General features: G+C 42.0%; 1 protein-coding gene across 1 annotated transcript; it reads right to left on the reverse strand.

Annotated features, from left to right (window-relative positions):
- Nucleotides 1–1,580: 1,580 nt before the first annotated feature.
- BTBD1 (BTB domain containing 1) lies at nucleotides 1,581–12,730 on the reverse strand. The gene is made up of 8 exons (XM_083586760.1): nucleotides 12,201–12,730; nucleotides 9,220–9,376; nucleotides 8,190–8,295; nucleotides 7,457–7,654; nucleotides 5,655–5,847; nucleotides 3,840–3,927; nucleotides 2,522–2,668; nucleotides 1,581–2,282 (listed from the first exon to the last, which is right to left on the reverse strand). Exons 1-8 carry the CDS (start codon nucleotides 12,614–12,616, stop codon nucleotides 2,124–2,126), a joined length of 1,464 nt encoding a protein of 487 aa, XP_083442886.1. The 5' UTR covers nucleotides 12,617–12,730; the 3' UTR covers nucleotides 1,581–2,123.
- Nucleotides 12,731–17,098: the final 4,368 nt, after the last annotated feature.

The raw sequence follows: 17,098 nt of genomic DNA on the forward strand, positions 1-17,098 counted from the left end.
GCAAGGTTTGAGTTAGCGTGATGTGCAAGCCAAGCCATGGTGTTAAAAACATCTTAAGGTGTAAACCAGAAAGACAGGGAACCCACGGTCCACCTAATGTTATTGGTCTGCAACTCCCAGCTTCCTTCACAATGCTTGATGGGGCTGATGGAGGAAGTCTGTTTTCTATCCTTTGTACTTTAACATTTTTTAAAAATATTGATGGCAAAACATTCCAAGGGTCTAGGCACAAGGTGATGAGGAGCATTCAGTCTCCCAACCCATCTAAGTCCTAAAGGTAAAGGGACCCCTGACCATTAGGTCCAGTCGTGACCGACTCTGGGGTTGCGGCGCTCATCTTGCTTTATTGGCCCAGGGAGCAGGCATACAGCTTCCGGGTCATGTGGCCAGCATGACTAAGCCGCTTCTGGCGAACCAGAGCAGCACATGGAAATGCCGTTGACCTTCCCACCGGAGCGGTATCTATTTATCTACTTGCACTTTGTTTTTTTTTTGTTTTTTTTTAAATTCTTTTTATTTGCACTTTGACGTGCTTTCGAACTGCTAGGTTGGCAGGAGCAGGGACTGAGCAACGGGAGCTCACCCCATTGCGGGGATTCGAACTGCCAACCTTCTGATCGGCAAGTCCTAGGCTCTGTGGTTTAACCCACAGCGCCACCCACGTCCCATCCAAGTCCTAACCCGGCCTAATCTTGCTTAGCTTCCACAACTGGGTAACGTTTATGGTAGTATGGTCACATGTGATTTAGTCATAAATCCAGGTACACAGAGATTTTTCTAGGGCTGACACTTTTCACATATGGTACTAACCACCTCAACAGAAAAGGCAGCATTTCAGACACTTGTGATATGTAATACAGCAGCTGCTTGCTTTGCTGAAGTTTCACACAGTGAGGTATGCATCACAGACATTTGTGGCACATTTTCAATGAGATCTTCTCAAAGATGAAGTCACCTCTGTCTTTTTCACTAGCCTGATCCATAGCTCACTGAATGAGCAGAGGCATGCATTAATGATCAAAGCAGCTTTGAAAAATGCTTCTGTGACAGCAGCTTCCAATCAAATCACCATGGAACTAGTTTTTGAGGCCAAGGGAACTTTACAATCCTGTTCCTTTTTACCTCTGAAAAAGGCCCATTACTCAGCACAATGGTACTTTTAAAGTAGATTTTGCAATGCAGAGTAAGGATTAAAGTGACAAGCTTTTCAGATCCTAGCAAACAGCTATACCTTACCGAGGTGATAAGACTTGTGTTTGAGTTGTAGCATTTCAAACTCTTAAAATGGGCTTGCATGATTTTATATGGAGTATTCCACCTGTACACCAGCCTTTGCCAACCTAGTGCCCTCCAGATGTTTTGAACAACTTCCATTGTGAGACTAAGTATTCTGATCCTTTGGAACCTAGCCAGTATCTTTAATACTTAAAATATATGCCTAGGCTACTTTAAACAATATTCTTAATTACTCCATTTTATATATATACTGAACTACTCAGTATGCTTGCATATGTATGAACAAGTAAGTTTAAATTGTTCAGGATTTATTTTTAAGTAACGTATTCCGGGACTATACAAAATTGCTTCCACTCTTCACTTTATTTCAAGGATAGCTTCATACAACTGACTTCTGAATAATATTTCCCCAGCAAAACAGATTTAATCTTATGTACACTGTACTGAGTACAATTACAGAGGCAATTTGTATCAACCTTAATTCGGCTTCTCTTCATAAGTGTTCAGTTTTAAGAATGCAAGTGGTGTATTGTGCAGGAACGCAATCATACCATCCACAAATGATATATCATTTGCAACATGTATATTTCAGGAAAAAAATACAAATATTCTGCTCCAGCTTTCAGGTAACGATGGCAGTATATTTAAAGTGATCAAGTTAAATACTTATGTACAGGTAAGAATATTTTAGCTCAAGAACAATTTGGCTGCATACTGCCACTGGAAGTAGTGAATACTAGGTTTTAGTACCTTCCATGTACAATACTTCAGTATCATCATAACACATCCAAGATTATGTATTTACAATGCTTCACAGTATTCTGTATCTTCCATCTGTCCTTTTAATCAAGAGTCAATGCAAAGTTTTACTTCTCAGTTATTTGAAGTTACGTATAAAATATTATTTCTGGTATTTGCCCATCTTCTATTGATGTACCATTGTTGTTACCCGGTGAACTAAAAAAGAAAAAGCAGGTTTTGCTTGAAGTGGGGGACTCGTGGATTACTTTCTTCAATCCCTTTGTGCCATAATGAGAATCAGGGCCCTAAATAATAATAACAAGATAAGTTTATTTCCTTCTTCTTTACAATGCTTTATAAAGTAAGCAGTAAAGTAAATTAGTGGCAAAGAATTACAATAGCAGGAAATATATGCTACAGCGGAGATACTCATTTTAGTAATGAAGAGGCTTATATTATATAAGCCACACATAATCAATACATACAGTCCAGTTTCTCATTGCTCATGTTTAAAATATTTACAAAATAATTGAGAATATCTTACTTTTAGGGTTGCACAAGCAGTGTAACACACAGTTGGCAGAATCTCTATAGGTTCTTTGAACATCACTCTGAAGGTATTGGCAGTTCCGTCACAGCTAAATCCAGTGTCATTCTGCCCTAGCGTCTGATTTTTCTCATATTCAATTATCTGCAGTAAGACAGCATGGCAAGAAATAAAACAGAAAACACCCTGTGATTTTTTGTTTTAAAAACCACTTCCTACACATTTTATTAAGATGACCAGAACCTGATTTTTGCCACTGGAACCTGTTTCACTCTTCCAGCTACTGGTTGAAACTGAAACCACAGCCTGGGGCTTCAACAAGCAAAGCTTTCACAACCCATAATGCTTAAATTGGGGCTCTAATTGGCACCTGTAATTAATACACAATCTAATACAAGATCTATACTAATAGTTTGTTTCAGGGCATAGTTCAAAGCAATCAAAACCAACTTCAGAAGCTCTTCCTCAGATGCTCCTTCTGTCATAGGTAAGACAAAAGGGGTTTTGCTCTGTCTTTGGAATGCCTTCCCCAATCAGATTTGTCTAAATTTCTGTGGTGGCTCCCCATTTGTGGAATGTTCTTTCCAGGGAGGTTCAGCTGGCGCCCTCATTATACACTTTTAGGCGCCAAGTGAAAATATTCCTTTTCAACCAGGCCTTCAGCTGATTGACATCCAATACCCTTGTCAATGTGTTGTGGGAGGGAGATTATTGGTTTGTTGCTGTTTTTATTTTTACTATCTGCTTTGTGGTTTTCATATTGTAATTTTATGTTGTGAACCACCCTGTCATCTACAGAGGAAGGGTGGTATACAAATTTAATAAATATTTATGATAAGATAATGATAATAATAATTGATTTTGAAAGTCATCCATTAAAATATTCTGGATTTCTTGATAACTATTTATTCAAGTACTGGCATACATAATTTTTTTGCCAAGCACATTTTTTTCTCCATAAACCCTGTAGTACCTTAACAGAAGATCTGAAAACGTAATTCACACACAGTTCAGTAATTTAGGTAGTACTCCCCTTGAAACACTCCAGATATATCAAGATAGCAATACTCAAAGTGGGTGGGTAGGTGTATTCCACAAGCAAGTTCCAACATGGCAAGTTTGAGTGGAAAGCCAGTTCCACAGGACCATAAGTAAGAAACCCTGCCTCAGTAATCTACTGATCCAATATCCCAAAATGATGAAACTCTGAACAGACCATCCCTGGCCAATTTAGTTAAATTAATGGACTATTTACACGTTTTGGTGTCTAAGGAAAATGTGTCACTCGTTAAGCACGTAGAAAGCATGATGGTACCTGTATATTAACTTGGTAATCCGTGGGTCCATGAATAGAACCATACAATCCAAATCCCACTATCGAAATCCTTCTATTAACGGTGAACCTTAAAAAGAGAAAATAAAGAATTTGTTGTTGTTGTTTAGTCGTGTTTGACTCTTTGTGACCCCATAGACAATAGAGGGAAGTAAATGTATTTGAAATATGAAGAGAAAAATGTAATTGACTAGTGTTAAAATTTCCAAATAAGGGTTGAATTCCTAAACTACAGTTGTTTCTACCTTTATTTTGCACAGGAATAAGCTAGAAGTGTACAAATTCCAGTTCTGCCACATGCTTAAAAAGATACCTATGCCAAACGAGACCATATTTACCTAACAGATTTTATTCTCCCTCACCAGCTTCATCATACACCAAGATCTCCAGAAAAGATCAGCTCAGGCTTCTGTTTGTCTGACAAATAGGGGCAAAGGGCATAATCCCCTCAGCAGGACTCCCTCCCCTTCTGAATTCCCTCCCCAGAAAGACTTGCGAAGTCAGTTCTGTTCTCACCTTCTGAAAATGAAGTTAAAATGCTTATTTCATCAGGGATTCAGAGGGCAAGATAGACTACTTTAAAAAGAAAAATAGGAACTATTTGATCTGCTGCTAGTAGTTTTATCAGTTGGGGGGGTGTTAGTGATTCAATTCAGGAGTTGTTTTATTCCAATGTCTGCTATCATTATTATTTACATTTCTTAGACTCCTTTCTCAAAACAATACCCAAGGTACTTACACAAACATTTAAACAATATTTCTAATAGTAATTAGTCTGTATAAAACCAACTCCTCCCAATACAAATTAACAAAATCAACACTGGATCAACAATAATAAAAGGGACAAAAACATCCCATCTCACCGTACTTAACATGGTATTGTAAGCAACCTCTTGAACTTGCCTAAATATTAGAAGCTTTGGCCCTTCTTTTAATGCTCTTTTATACAAGTATTATTTAACTGATCCCCATTATCTTTAGTGAAATACTACAAGTCAACACACAAGAGCATATGGTGCAACAGCATAGTGTGCTGAACATAAGCTTCAAGCAGTCTCTTCTGAAGAAGACCTCACTGTGCTTTTGTAAGCACCTGGGCCAGGATTCAGAGAGCTGTATAACCAGTTCTATGCACCCAAAAGAGGCACTAGGCTTTCTTTTTCCTTTTTAAACAGCAGCCACCCATGCCACATGGCAAGCTGTTTTTGAAACTTAGGGTACTTTCAACCGTACCACAACAGTTGTGGCATGGTATTTTGCAGGGTAGGCTCAACAGCTTACAAAGCAAAAACATGTTTCCCCTAGTAGCTCTTTAGGTCCCAGCCACCATTAAGTAAATATATATTGAACAAACCGAGTGTCAAATAATAATCTATTGAATCGGACTAAGGGCCAATGAAACTACATGCACACAGCCTTAATGAATTTGACCCCAAACCTATCAGCCAGTGTTTACACCCAATAAGAAGAACATTTATTATAGGCAGAACAGTGCATCTTTTACCTAGTCTCCATGCAATCCCAAAGCCACAAGAGAAACCTTCCATGTCATAGCCCAAAGTGTGTTTATTTGAGCATCAATGTGCTGCCATACGATTCCCTACATGAGTTATCCAATCCTGTGTGAAAAGCCAAACAGCAGAACATGCTTTCTTCTTTAATGTGTCTATGATGGCAGGGAAAATACATGCCTTCATGGCCAGCTACTAAGTTGCTAACTGAGCAATAATATTTTGGAAGGTTTCTCCTAATTGTGATAGGCTAATCACACGAGTTCCCCTGAAAATGGACCAATACCTGATCCTGTCACTTGTTCCACTGTAACCCCAGCGGCTCTCCACTTGCTGGAATCTATTTATGCTGCATTCCTTTCCTCTAAGACAGCATCTTGGTCGGTCAATATAGTCAACTCTAGGCTTAGGGTTGACTGTAAAATGCAGAAAGAGATTTACTACTTCCCGATCTGACAAAATTCCAGACTGAGCAGGACCTGGAAAAAAAGGCAGTGCAACTGAGCTGAATATATTCTATATACTAGGAGGCCGACTGAGAAATGTTCTTGAGGCAACTATTACTTTATAAGCCTATTTTTTTACAGCAATCCCACTGCTAGATTGTAGCTGTTTAACTTGGATTAACTAATCTGGGCTATAAACGGAGAAAGACCAACATGCTTCAAGAGAAGGCTGACAAGATCCAAAAACTCCAACCAAAAAATAGCTTGTGAATCAAGCTTGTTATCTGCTAGCATAAGCTCTAATGTTTTTTAAGATAAAATTAATATAAGCATTGGGATAAAAGGTTTGAATGTCCACCTCAGCTAGTCTGAAATATATTGTGTTAGCCACAGTAGCTTTACTGAATAAGACTTCTTCCACAACGCACAGGTTAGACTTGAGAACTATTTGTACTAGTAGTACTTTGGCAATTAAGATTTGTATTATGAGTGATTATTTTCCATGATATATGGTCTATAGATCTGTGTTCACGCTGCCAAATTTGCCATTGGCAATAGACGTAAACAGGATGAAACACTTAATTATTCTGGTTTAACTGGTTTGTATATTGCAGACACACACACAAAAGAACCATTTTAGCAGTGTGACTTGTGAAATAGGTAAAACCAGGTGTTTAGTTTTATATATGATTCTCAACCAGTTAAATCAGAAATATAAAACACAAAGTTATTACAATATATAAAATTAAATACATGTAAATTTAAATGCAAGGTGTTCTTTAAAAACAACAACAACCCTGAAACATCATAATTTTTTAAAAAACTGAAACATCATAATTATGGTCCTTTGTTGTGCCTAAGGCAAATATCCCAAGTGAAAACAACACATGAAGCCAACAGATTTGTTTTTAAGTGCTTCATCCAATGTTCAACCTCTGACATGACTAAATTGTCTTGTAAAAGAAGTAAGTTCCAGAGAGTTCAATGAGACTTGCTCCCAGGTAAATAAGCCATTATCTGTGGATGGTTTGTATCTTTTAGTGCAAGCTACTTTCCATTTTTTTACAGGATCTAACTACTGCAGGATGTATCACACACATTTGTTTTCCATCCTACAAGAGACCCTTCCCATTTTTGAAAGCAGACAGCCTGTCAATGAGGCACAAATTTTGTCTTCCACTATAAAAATGATTAAATTAATTGAGGATAACTGTTCCCATAGGCAATTCTCATTATTGGCAGCTAACATCTTAACTGCAGGGATTAAACAAAAAATGAATGAGCAACATTACAAATATGATTTAACAAAATCTGGAGAATAAAGCTGCAGTCTTATGCAGATTTTCTGAGAAGCAGGTCTTATTGAGATCAACAAGGCTTATTTCAACATAAACATCACTGGATCAAGCTGCAAGAGCATCACAAAAATACAAAAAAGTCAGATTTCTGAGCAAACAAAATATACTGTATTGTTTTCTTGCTACTTTTCTCGCACCAATGACCATGTTGTTAAACATAGATGATTTAATCTCTAGTAAAAGGGCCAATAGAACTGGAACCTTAGCACATATCTTAGACATTATATCTAAAAACATAGAGAACCTTTCACTTTTTGCAACAATGAAGCCAGCCATACAGTTACCTGCTGCAAACTCTTCAATAGTCATCAGTGGAAAGCGGATTAAGGAGAGGGCTTTGCCAAGCACTTTCTGCTTATTGGCAGATGTGACGGGCAATTGCTGTCTTTGACATTCTGCTTCAGCCCAGCGAACAACAGCTCCAAAAAGTCTACTTTCACGAATACTTAGTGTGTCTCTTTCCAATACCGCACACAAAGTGTCTGAAGAAGAAGAATCAAGTTACTTGCAAACTGAGGACTCCATCCCCTCCCCACTTCTGCCCAGAAAATTCACTGCTATTGAATGCCTTTTAAAGTTACTACATAAACTAGCTTTCTCAGCCTATACTCCTTAAACTAATTTGACAATATAGTTGACACAAACTTTTTAAAAAAACTGTGCTGTCCTTCATCTGAAGATTACAGGGCAGTTTACAATATAAAACAAAAAAATGCACATCATAATAACAAACAAAAATAATAATCCCCCGCACACAGATTACATAGGACCTAATTAAAAAGAAACTCAGTGGGAATGTGCATTCAGTTGGAGTGCAAAATCTAGTACTAATCTCCCCTAAAATGGTCAAGACAATCAGGCTAGCTTGGAAAGTTAAATGCCCAACTAAAATCACCCATTAACAAAGAATGTGGATCTTTTTGGATCAACATGTGAGAAGGGATAGCAAAAATACTATCAGTTAAGTTCTCAGCCTAGTCCTTCAAAAAGAACATAAATGGTTAGAGGGCTACTTACCTATATCAATATCTGTGAACCCTTCTGCACTTATTGCATCCATAGTACTTTTGTCTATTGTGTCAAGACAGAGACTAGCTAGTTGTGGTTCATCAAATAAACGAGCCTATGCAAGAGAGATTTACTTAGAATTATTTTGCAAATTCTGTATTGCAGACAGCTAATAGAAACAGTTTCCAACATAAAATAACAAAAAACAATTTCTACAAAACCAACCTTAATTTCACACTGCTGCTCCCAACATTAATATGTTTTGTAAACAAAACTCCGTTTGCTACCTTCAATCCTTGCTTGCCTTACTTCTATCAACAGTGACACAAAGCATGACTAATCAGGGTTCCCATTAATACCAGTTTAAAATCTTGGTTATGAGCTGGCTTCAACCCCTTAGCAACTGGTTACCCTAAGCAGCCTTAACTGTGGGTGGTGGGGGAAAATAGTCACAATTAAGGTAGAAAAGATTTCCCTACTGGCTCCCAGGTCTTCACTGCAGTTAGAAGTGTTTCTGAACTAGCTCTGGGGCATACACAGAATCCTATGCATGCTTAATTTTCAGTGAGTCTAATGGAACAGTGCCTGATAGGCACCAATCTTTAAGAACTGTTAAACATTGTAACTCGTATAGGTTATAGGAGGATGAATTTGATTCTGATACACCAGAGGCTGATAACACTGAATATCAGAAACCACCAAGCTTCACGCCATTTTCTTCCAATAACAAAAGATGAAAAACTTAACAACTGATCACTAGCTCATGCTGTATTTATAAAACAGTCCTGAATGCTAAGCAATTTGTCTTTCCACAGTGTTGTTCACAACACACACACACACACACAGGCTGAATCAGGATCATGAGCAGGAAGCCTTACTCAAATGTGTGAGTTATCATAATTTCCATATTCCAGCATCATTCACAACTGCTTTACTGTGTACATGTTTCTAAGTAAGACGTGCTCAGATTTACGCAATTAGGGAAGTAACAGACACATATTTCCAGTTAGCTCATTAAGTATGCAAGTCAGCAGGTTACCTGAGTAAGCAGCATAAAGGCATTGTCTGCCCGAAGGTGCTTAGTGAGAAATTCAACACAATGAGCTTCTAAGGCTGGGACAGCGTACTTCTTGGCTGTGTAGAGAGTGGTCATAACGGTTTCGGGACCAATCTGAACTTCATCTGAATACAAAAACCTAGGAATCAAAGAAGAGCAAGTTATGAGAACGGTGCTTGATGACAATTAAGGCAGCCACCCTTTATAACATGAAAGGCCCATTGAACTTACTTTGAAGTACATACACATAGCACTGAGCTGAAAGTCACTCAAGATCCTAATATCCTTTGTTCTGCAGAGCTGGTTCTACAGCATATGACAGGCAATCCTACGCCAAATATTAACGGACAATCTTGACTATCTGCAGAAAGTCAGCAGCTTTACAAACCTGAAAGGTCAGAGATTGCCTTACGATGCAAAAACAGACCAGAAATACTACATTCCTAGAAGAATGGTTTAGAGCTTCTTTGTTACTGACCAGATATAAACTCAGATTCAAGTATTTTGACTTGGGCTCTATTTTCATCTTGGGCTCTTCCAGATCATACACACCACAGCAGCATCTCCACACCCAAAATGTATATTCTATTCAAAATCCACACCAAAACTCTGATCCGCAATAACTGGTTTGAATGAGGAGTTAACATAAAAGGTCAGGCACTAGACAATTCTCTCTGCCGTGCAAAAGAAAAAACTCAAGATTGCAATACCATCTTGTGCAGAGAACAAGCACTGCCAGTTGCTTGACACCACAAGACCTCTATCCATGTCCTCCAAACAGGGAGTGAGACTTCACCAATAGATCTATCAATGCACTCACAGAGGGAGTGTACACTAAATCTTGTGCAGCATGACTTCTTACACAATACCTGGAAGAAGCAATTCCAGGATTGCCATAACTGGCATAATTAAGTGAAGCAAAACCCAACACAGTAAGCCCCTGGTTCAAATTTTCCCTCACTAAGCCACTGACCAGTGGGTCTTTCAGGAAATCAAAATCTGTGCCACAGCCTCCAAGGTCACATTCCACAGACCAGGTTACATTTGTTTATTCATAACATTGATTTATATGTCAGTCTTGAATTTAAGCGGTCCCTTGATGGTCACAGGTAACAAGGAGTTCCAAGTGCAGTGACAGAGATGGGATGGAAGACTCTATCCCTCTTTGGCACCCAATAATATGAATCAAGCAAGCTGTCAGAGGAAGAAAAACCCGTCCATCACATCCAGCTTAGAAAAATATATGCAGAAAGTTAAACTATGGAATTAGCCACCTTAGAATATGGTTAGGGCCACCAACTTAGATGGCTTTAAATGGGGAAGTAGACAAATTCATTAAGGGTAATAGCTTACAAGTTATGATAGCTGTATATTCCTTCAAGTATCAGAGGAGGTATGCATCTGAATGTTAGTTGTTGTCCCATAAACAGTTGGTTGGCCAATGCGGAAAACAGGATGCTGGACAAGTTGGTCCTCCGGTCTGATCCAATAGGATGGTTCTTGTTTTCTTAAAATGCTGCTGTAGAAAGGACAGTTTCCACTCCCTCCTATACTTATGGCATAGGAGGTATATGGTATGGTATAGCTTATGGCAGTCCAGCTACTTTTGTTGATTATACTCTAAGAAGTGCATAGCCACAAGCAAATTGGGATGTAAATGTCTATATAAAATAACTATGAACAAATATAAATTATTCAATAAAACATGCTATTTATTTTTACACGTGTAAAATACTATAAAATATAAATTTAGCACCATAAAAACATGAAAACTGGATTAATAGCCCTCTCCCATTGTTGTTCCTCGATAACTGGTAGTCAGAAGCATACTGTGTCCAATACTGGGAAACATATAGCCATCATGCTAGCCACAAACAACCAGCTGCCCAACCCCATTTTTATAGCCACCTAAGGCAACACCCACACCATAAATTTAAAGCACTATGCCACTTTAAACGATCATGGCTCCCCTCATGAAGAATCTTGGGAACTGTAGTTTGTTAAGGGCACTGAGCGTTGTTAGCAGACCTACCTATTCCTTTCCCAGAACTACAATCCCCCAACAACTCTGGGAACTGCACCTCTGGGAGGGGAAGAGAATCATAGAATCATAGAGTTGGAAGGGACCCTGTTTGATCGTGTTTTTAATATGCTGTTGGGAGCCGCTCAGTGGCTGGGGAAACCCAGCCAGAAGCGCAGGGTATAAATAATAAATTTATCATCATCATCATCATCATCATCATCATCATCTAGTCCAACCCCCAGCAATGCAAGAATATGCAGCCATCCCACACAGGGAGCGAACCTGCGACCTTGTCAGCACCATGCTCTGACCCACTAGGGATGTGGGTGGTGCTGTGGTCTAAACCACTAAGCCTCTTGGGTTTGCCGATCAGAAAGTCGGCGGTTCGAATCCCAACAGCAGGGTGAGCTCCGGTTACTCTGTTGTCCCAGCTCCTGCCAACCTAGCAGTTTGAAAGCACGTCAGTGCAAGCAGATAAATAGGTACCACTGTGGCGGGAACATGAACGGCGTTTCCATGCGCTCTGGTTTCCGTCACGGTGTTTCACTGTGCCAGAAACGGTTCAGTCCTGCTGGCCACATGCCCCAGAAAGCTGTCTGTGGGCAAACGCCAGCTCCCTCGCCCTGAAAGCGAGATGAGCGCCACAACCCCATAGTCGCCTTTGACTGGACTTAACCGTCCAGGGGTCCTTTACCTTTTACCTCTAACCCACTGAGCTATCCAGCTGATGGAAAGGGGGGAGGGGTCTCCTAAGAGCTCTCAGCACCCTTAACAAATTACAGCCCCACAATTCCTTGGGGAGAAGCCCAAGGACTGTTTTTAAAGCGGTATCATAGCGCTTCGAAGGATGGTGTGGACGCGGCCACATCTTGACAATGCCTCCAGCAGCCACCGCCGTCGCGACCCACCCTTCCTTCCGCCTCCTCCCTCCTCGACGGACCTGAGCAGGGCGAGGAAAGCGGCGGGCTCCACGTCGGGCAGCTCGATCTCGGCCGAGGTGGTGGCCATGCCGCCGTTGAACATGGCGTCGAAGACGGCGCTGCCGGCGGCTAGGACGAAGCGGTGCGCGGGGATGCGTTGCTGGCCCGGCCCGGGCGCGCCTCCTCCGGCCCTCGGCCCGCCTTTGCCCACCACGAAGCGCACGTCGCTCAGCAGCTCGTTGGCGAAGAGGAAGGCGAAGCGCTCCCGGAGAGACCGCTTCGTGGCCTGCCAGTTGTACACCGGCTCGCGCTGCACCACCACGGGGGCCACGGCAGGCGACGACGACGACGAGGCCGCCACGGCGACGCCGGCCGCCGACGCCGCCTCCGAGGGCCCCGACGACGCTGTCGCCTCAGGGCCGCCCGCGGCCGCCATCGCGAACCCTCTTCAGGCCGGCGCACGCGCACTCGCGGCCTCTTGGCTCACAATGGGTGGCCCCTTCCTCCAAGCTGCGCCGGCGCGGTGCTACGTAGACAGCGCGGCGACGCACGGTCGGGCTTGGTGCGCCCGAGGCGAAAGCTTGAAAGCGCCTGCGCGCAATTCACAGAGCTAAAATGGGAGAGAAGCATTCCATTGTGCGAGTGGGTCGTTTCGTGGTTCACTTTGGGGAAAGGGAGGGTGGGCGTTTGTATTCCGCAGAAATCCATAGAGTTGCCCAGTGGAGAGTTCCTGCACATTCTCATTCAGGTTTTGTTTTATTGTTGATTTTAATTTTTGGTTCCTCAGCGTTAATAAAAAGAAGTTATGTCCATCCCTAGTCATTATTCCCATATTGCCAGTGGGGGCCCTGCGAACTAATCCACTGGTAGCCTGACACTTTTCCAAGCTGGGAGTCAGAATGGGAGCATCTCCAGCTTCGCATAGGGTTCTTCGCATAGCTGTCAACTTTTCCCTTTTCTTGCGAGGAATCCTATTCGGAATAAGGGAATCTCCCTTAAAAAAAGGGAAACGTTGACGGCTATGGTTCTTGGGAGGGTAAAGTGAAATTGTCTCCTCGGAAGGAGGATAATATTCAGACGTAGCTAAACGTGATTCTATAGGCACTAAAATAGATCCCAAGTTATTTCTTTATTTAAAACATTCCCTACATGCTCTTGATTGCAAATTCAATTCCAAAGCAGGTTACAAGTGGCACCTCATTTGCCTCACGCAAAGTAGTAACAAGAAATTAAATGCGGGTGGCGCTGTGGGTTAAACCACTGAGCCTAGGGCTTGCCGATCAGAAGGTTGGAGGTTCGAATCCCCGTGACAGGGTGAGCTCCCGTTGCTCGGTCCCTGCTCCTGCCAACCTAGCAGTCAAAAGCACACCAGTGCAAGTAGATAAATAGGTACTGCTGCAGTGGGAAGGTAAACGGCGTTTCTGTGCGCTGCTCTGGTTTGCCAGAAGCGGCTTAGTCATGCTGGCCACATGACCCGGAAGCTGTATGCTGGCTCCCTCGGCCAGTAAAGCGAGATGAGCACCGTAACCCCAGACTCGGTCATGACTGGACCTAATGGTCAGGGGTCCCTTTACCTTTACCTAATTGCTGACTATGCCCACTGACAGCAGAACAGGGAGAGAAGAAATTTTTGGCAGCCCATCCCACCCTGCAGTGTGACCTGCACCACCTCAAAATCTGCTCCAGAGGGTTAGGCAAACATTCAGAGCAGATTTAGGTGGGGGGTAGTTTGGCACAGTGGGGAGATCACTGAAAATTGCATCCCACCCTGTTATGGGCGTAGCCAGGATTTTTGTTGGGGGGGGCAGAACCAAAGTGATTGATCAGTTTGTTAGGTATTTCTATTGTTTTACTTGATGGGGGCAGCTGTTCCAGGCCCCCCCCCCCTTGGCTACGCTCATGTGCACTGTTCTGCTGACAGATTCCATTCCATCAGCAGACCACTGGATATCACTGTATGCATGTTGTTATGTACTGAAGTTCTCACCCTGGGCCAGCAGGGGGATACTGTAGATAGTTTTCACCCAGGTCCACGTCAGTTATTTTAGGCGGGAAACCCTGGGTTGTTGTTGCTACAATGTTGACAGCCGGCTGCCTATAAAAGCAGGCCGGCTGAGCTGTTTGCTGTTCAGTTCTGTCCAGCTTACAAGTAAAAAGCTGCTCTGGAGAAATCGCTGTGTCGTCTGCTATGTTCGCCCACAACCTAACACATGTCCAATGTTCTATTCAGAATTCTCCTTAGCAGCTTTAAAAAGATGGATACAGCATAAGAGGGATGAGAATTATCAGCTATTTGCTGTTCCAAATGTTTTGTAACTGGAAACACAAATGCGTTTTGCCAGCATAACATACTGTTGGGGCACACAGCTGATATTTCCCCTAGAGTGAACTCTGTGTTATCAGAAAATGATAAAATCATTTATTTAAGAACAATTTTACCGGGTATCACTCGGTGCTTGTTATGGCTTTGTATTAAGCTGGCCTTCAAGGAAGGTGAGATTGTGGAGTGGGATACGTAAGAACATAAAAAATGAGGCCTCCAGGAAGTCAGCAAGCAGAAAACAAAATCAATAGTCCTCAATAGTTTCAAGTGTGACCTTGCAACTAGAGGTGGGAGTTTAGAAGGTTGACACTAGGATTGAAACTAGGGTTTGGCTTGCCATTTTTAGTTTCTGTCTGAAGCCAGTGTTCTTCTTAGCGGGTTTGGCCCCTTTAACCTTGCACAATGATTTTCGGTCAGCCTGGAAAAAATATTTGATTGCAAAGCTGCAATGTTATGGGCTTTTCATAGGTTACCTTATCCCTATGGGATACGAACTGGACAGAGCAACACTTGGTCAACATGCTGCAGAAATTTAACGCCAATATGATTGAGGCTTAGCCTCAAATAACATGCAAATTGATGGAGGACTACTGTCCTATAAACCCAGCAAACTACCTTTGCATGTTCCCTGTTCTAAAACACCACAGAGCTTTTACTCTGGTAAATGTTCTTCCATCAACAGTTCTGGACGGGAGGTTCCAAAAAAATCGCCTACTGTCCCTGTGAATCTGGAGATGTAGAATTTATAACTCATGTTCTTATGTGTTGCACTTTTTATTGTGATATATGTAAGATTTTTATTCAACCCTTTTTAAAAAAAACTAGGACAATTGAATGCATTTCAGCCCATTTCGGTTTTTTGAGATCAGAACACATCCGTCTGTTCCAAGGGAGCAAACTGTTGTGTTGCTGCATGTACAACTCACCAGGGACTGACTGATTTTACCTGGTTGATGACACTGTTTTCTATGCTTGGCATTTTATAGTACTTTTACACACCACACCGATGTCCAAGTAGTGCAAGACTCCAGGGGTTCTAGCCACTTACCTGGCGTTCATGTTTCCTTTGGAAATGAGGCACAGCAGAGACTGTGGTGTCTTTATGATGTATGGTTCATTTACACATATATACAACCTGGGCCTATGATTGAGGGGTTCAAAGCATTACACTTCAAGAGTCTCTCCCATTGCTGCAGCCTTCCATTCAAACAGGCAGCCCACATTGTGCTTTGGCCTCCTTCGACAGCTATTTGCATTTAACAGACTGACACCTTTCCCCCTTGATCACACCACAGCCCACTGAAATCCTAAAACTTCCTCCTAACAAATGCACTGGCATTGTCTTCAGACTGTCTCAGAGCTCAGGGTGGGGCTCCTGTTGAGAATCCAGTTCCACCTTAAGGAGCAGATGTGTTGAATTGTTGCGTGTCACATGTCTGTTTACATTCCAGCACATTATGCTGGGAACTTCCGTTGTGTGTATAGCTTTTGCTTTTAGCTGTTCTCTCTGAGACGACATGAGAGAGAGATGACATGTTTCCTTGTCCTGATTTATGATTAATAAATCTGTAGTTGTAGTATGCTTCCACAAGCCTCACGCCTATTCTGTGTGCGCAGTTCAATCTGCTGATAGTGTGCCCTGGCTGAGTAAGTCCAGGTCGCTGATTACGTCGGAACAGAAGTGATGGTCTTCACAGTGGGATGGCTGGAAGGGAACGGCCCGGCCGGGGCTAGCCAGCTGGCCTACCGGCCATCTTTATGCCGACAACAGCTCCACCCAACCGCAAGCAGGCAGAGAGTCTTTGCTTTGCCAAGTGCTTCCTTAATAGCTCTGCCCCTTCCCTTTGTCCTCTTTTAACGGTCCATCTCCCCAAGCAATTATCTGACACAGGAAGCTGGTCTGAACTGTACTTACTAAACCCAGCGTCCGTCAGCCTATTTTAATACTCCAAGCACTGATTAATTTCTAACACTTACCAAATCCAGGAATTATGGGTTCCCTGCACCGACAAACTCTGGCACCCAAACTAATAACAGTACTATACAGTTGTTAGTAATTTTATTTTTTATGGTTTTGTGTTTTGTTTGGTACTACTTTATCTATTTGTACAAGTGTTGTTGTTTTTTAATACTGGCCATTAACCGTCATAAAGAGATTGATTGATTGAAACCAAGAGTCTTCCTGGACTGCTGCTTCCCAGCATCCAGTATGTATAGGTATAGTGTTTCTGAAAATAAAGGTTCCCCATTTAGCTATTGTGCCACAAGCATTTGCTCTAGAAGGCTGTGATAGGTGTACTCTCACATTCAGGGGATTTACAAATGATGATGCTTTTCTCCCTTGGCTCAAAATTAGTGCCATAAAGCACACAGCTAGCACCTATTTCTATTTTCCCTCAGTAAATATTCTACCCCAGTAGATGGTATTAGTGCATGTGTTCTCTCCTGAGTTTTTTCCCCACATGAAGAGCAGTGTGCATCTTGAAATATGCAGCAGCACTAAATTCTTGGCTGAGAAGCAGAGAGTGATTGAAAATCATCTCTGTTTTCCCAAACATATACAGTACTAGATCCTCTGGGCAATACCACTTTTCC

The sequence above is a fragment of the Podarcis filfolensis genome, assembly GCF_964270895.1.
Source record: "Podarcis filfolensis genome assembly, chromosome: 14".
Lineage (NCBI taxonomy): Eukaryota > Metazoa > Chordata > Lepidosauria > Squamata > Lacertidae > Podarcis > Podarcis filfolensis.

Excerpts from the sequence above, each read along its gene's own strand:
- BTBD1 (XM_083586760.1), bottom strand. The coding sequence starts at position 12,616 with ATGGCGGCCGCGGGCGGCCCTGAGGCGACAGCGTCGTCGGGGCCCTCG. Across the intron at positions 9,377-12,200 it reads GCTTTCCTCGCCCTGCTCAG|GTTTTTGTATTCAGATGAAG; the intron begins GTCCGTCGAGGA and ends TTTGATTCCTAG. Across the intron at positions 5,848-7,456 it reads TATTGAAGAGTTTGCAGCAG|GTCCTGCTCAGTCTGGAATT; the intron begins GTAACTGTATGG and ends CTTTTTTTCCAG.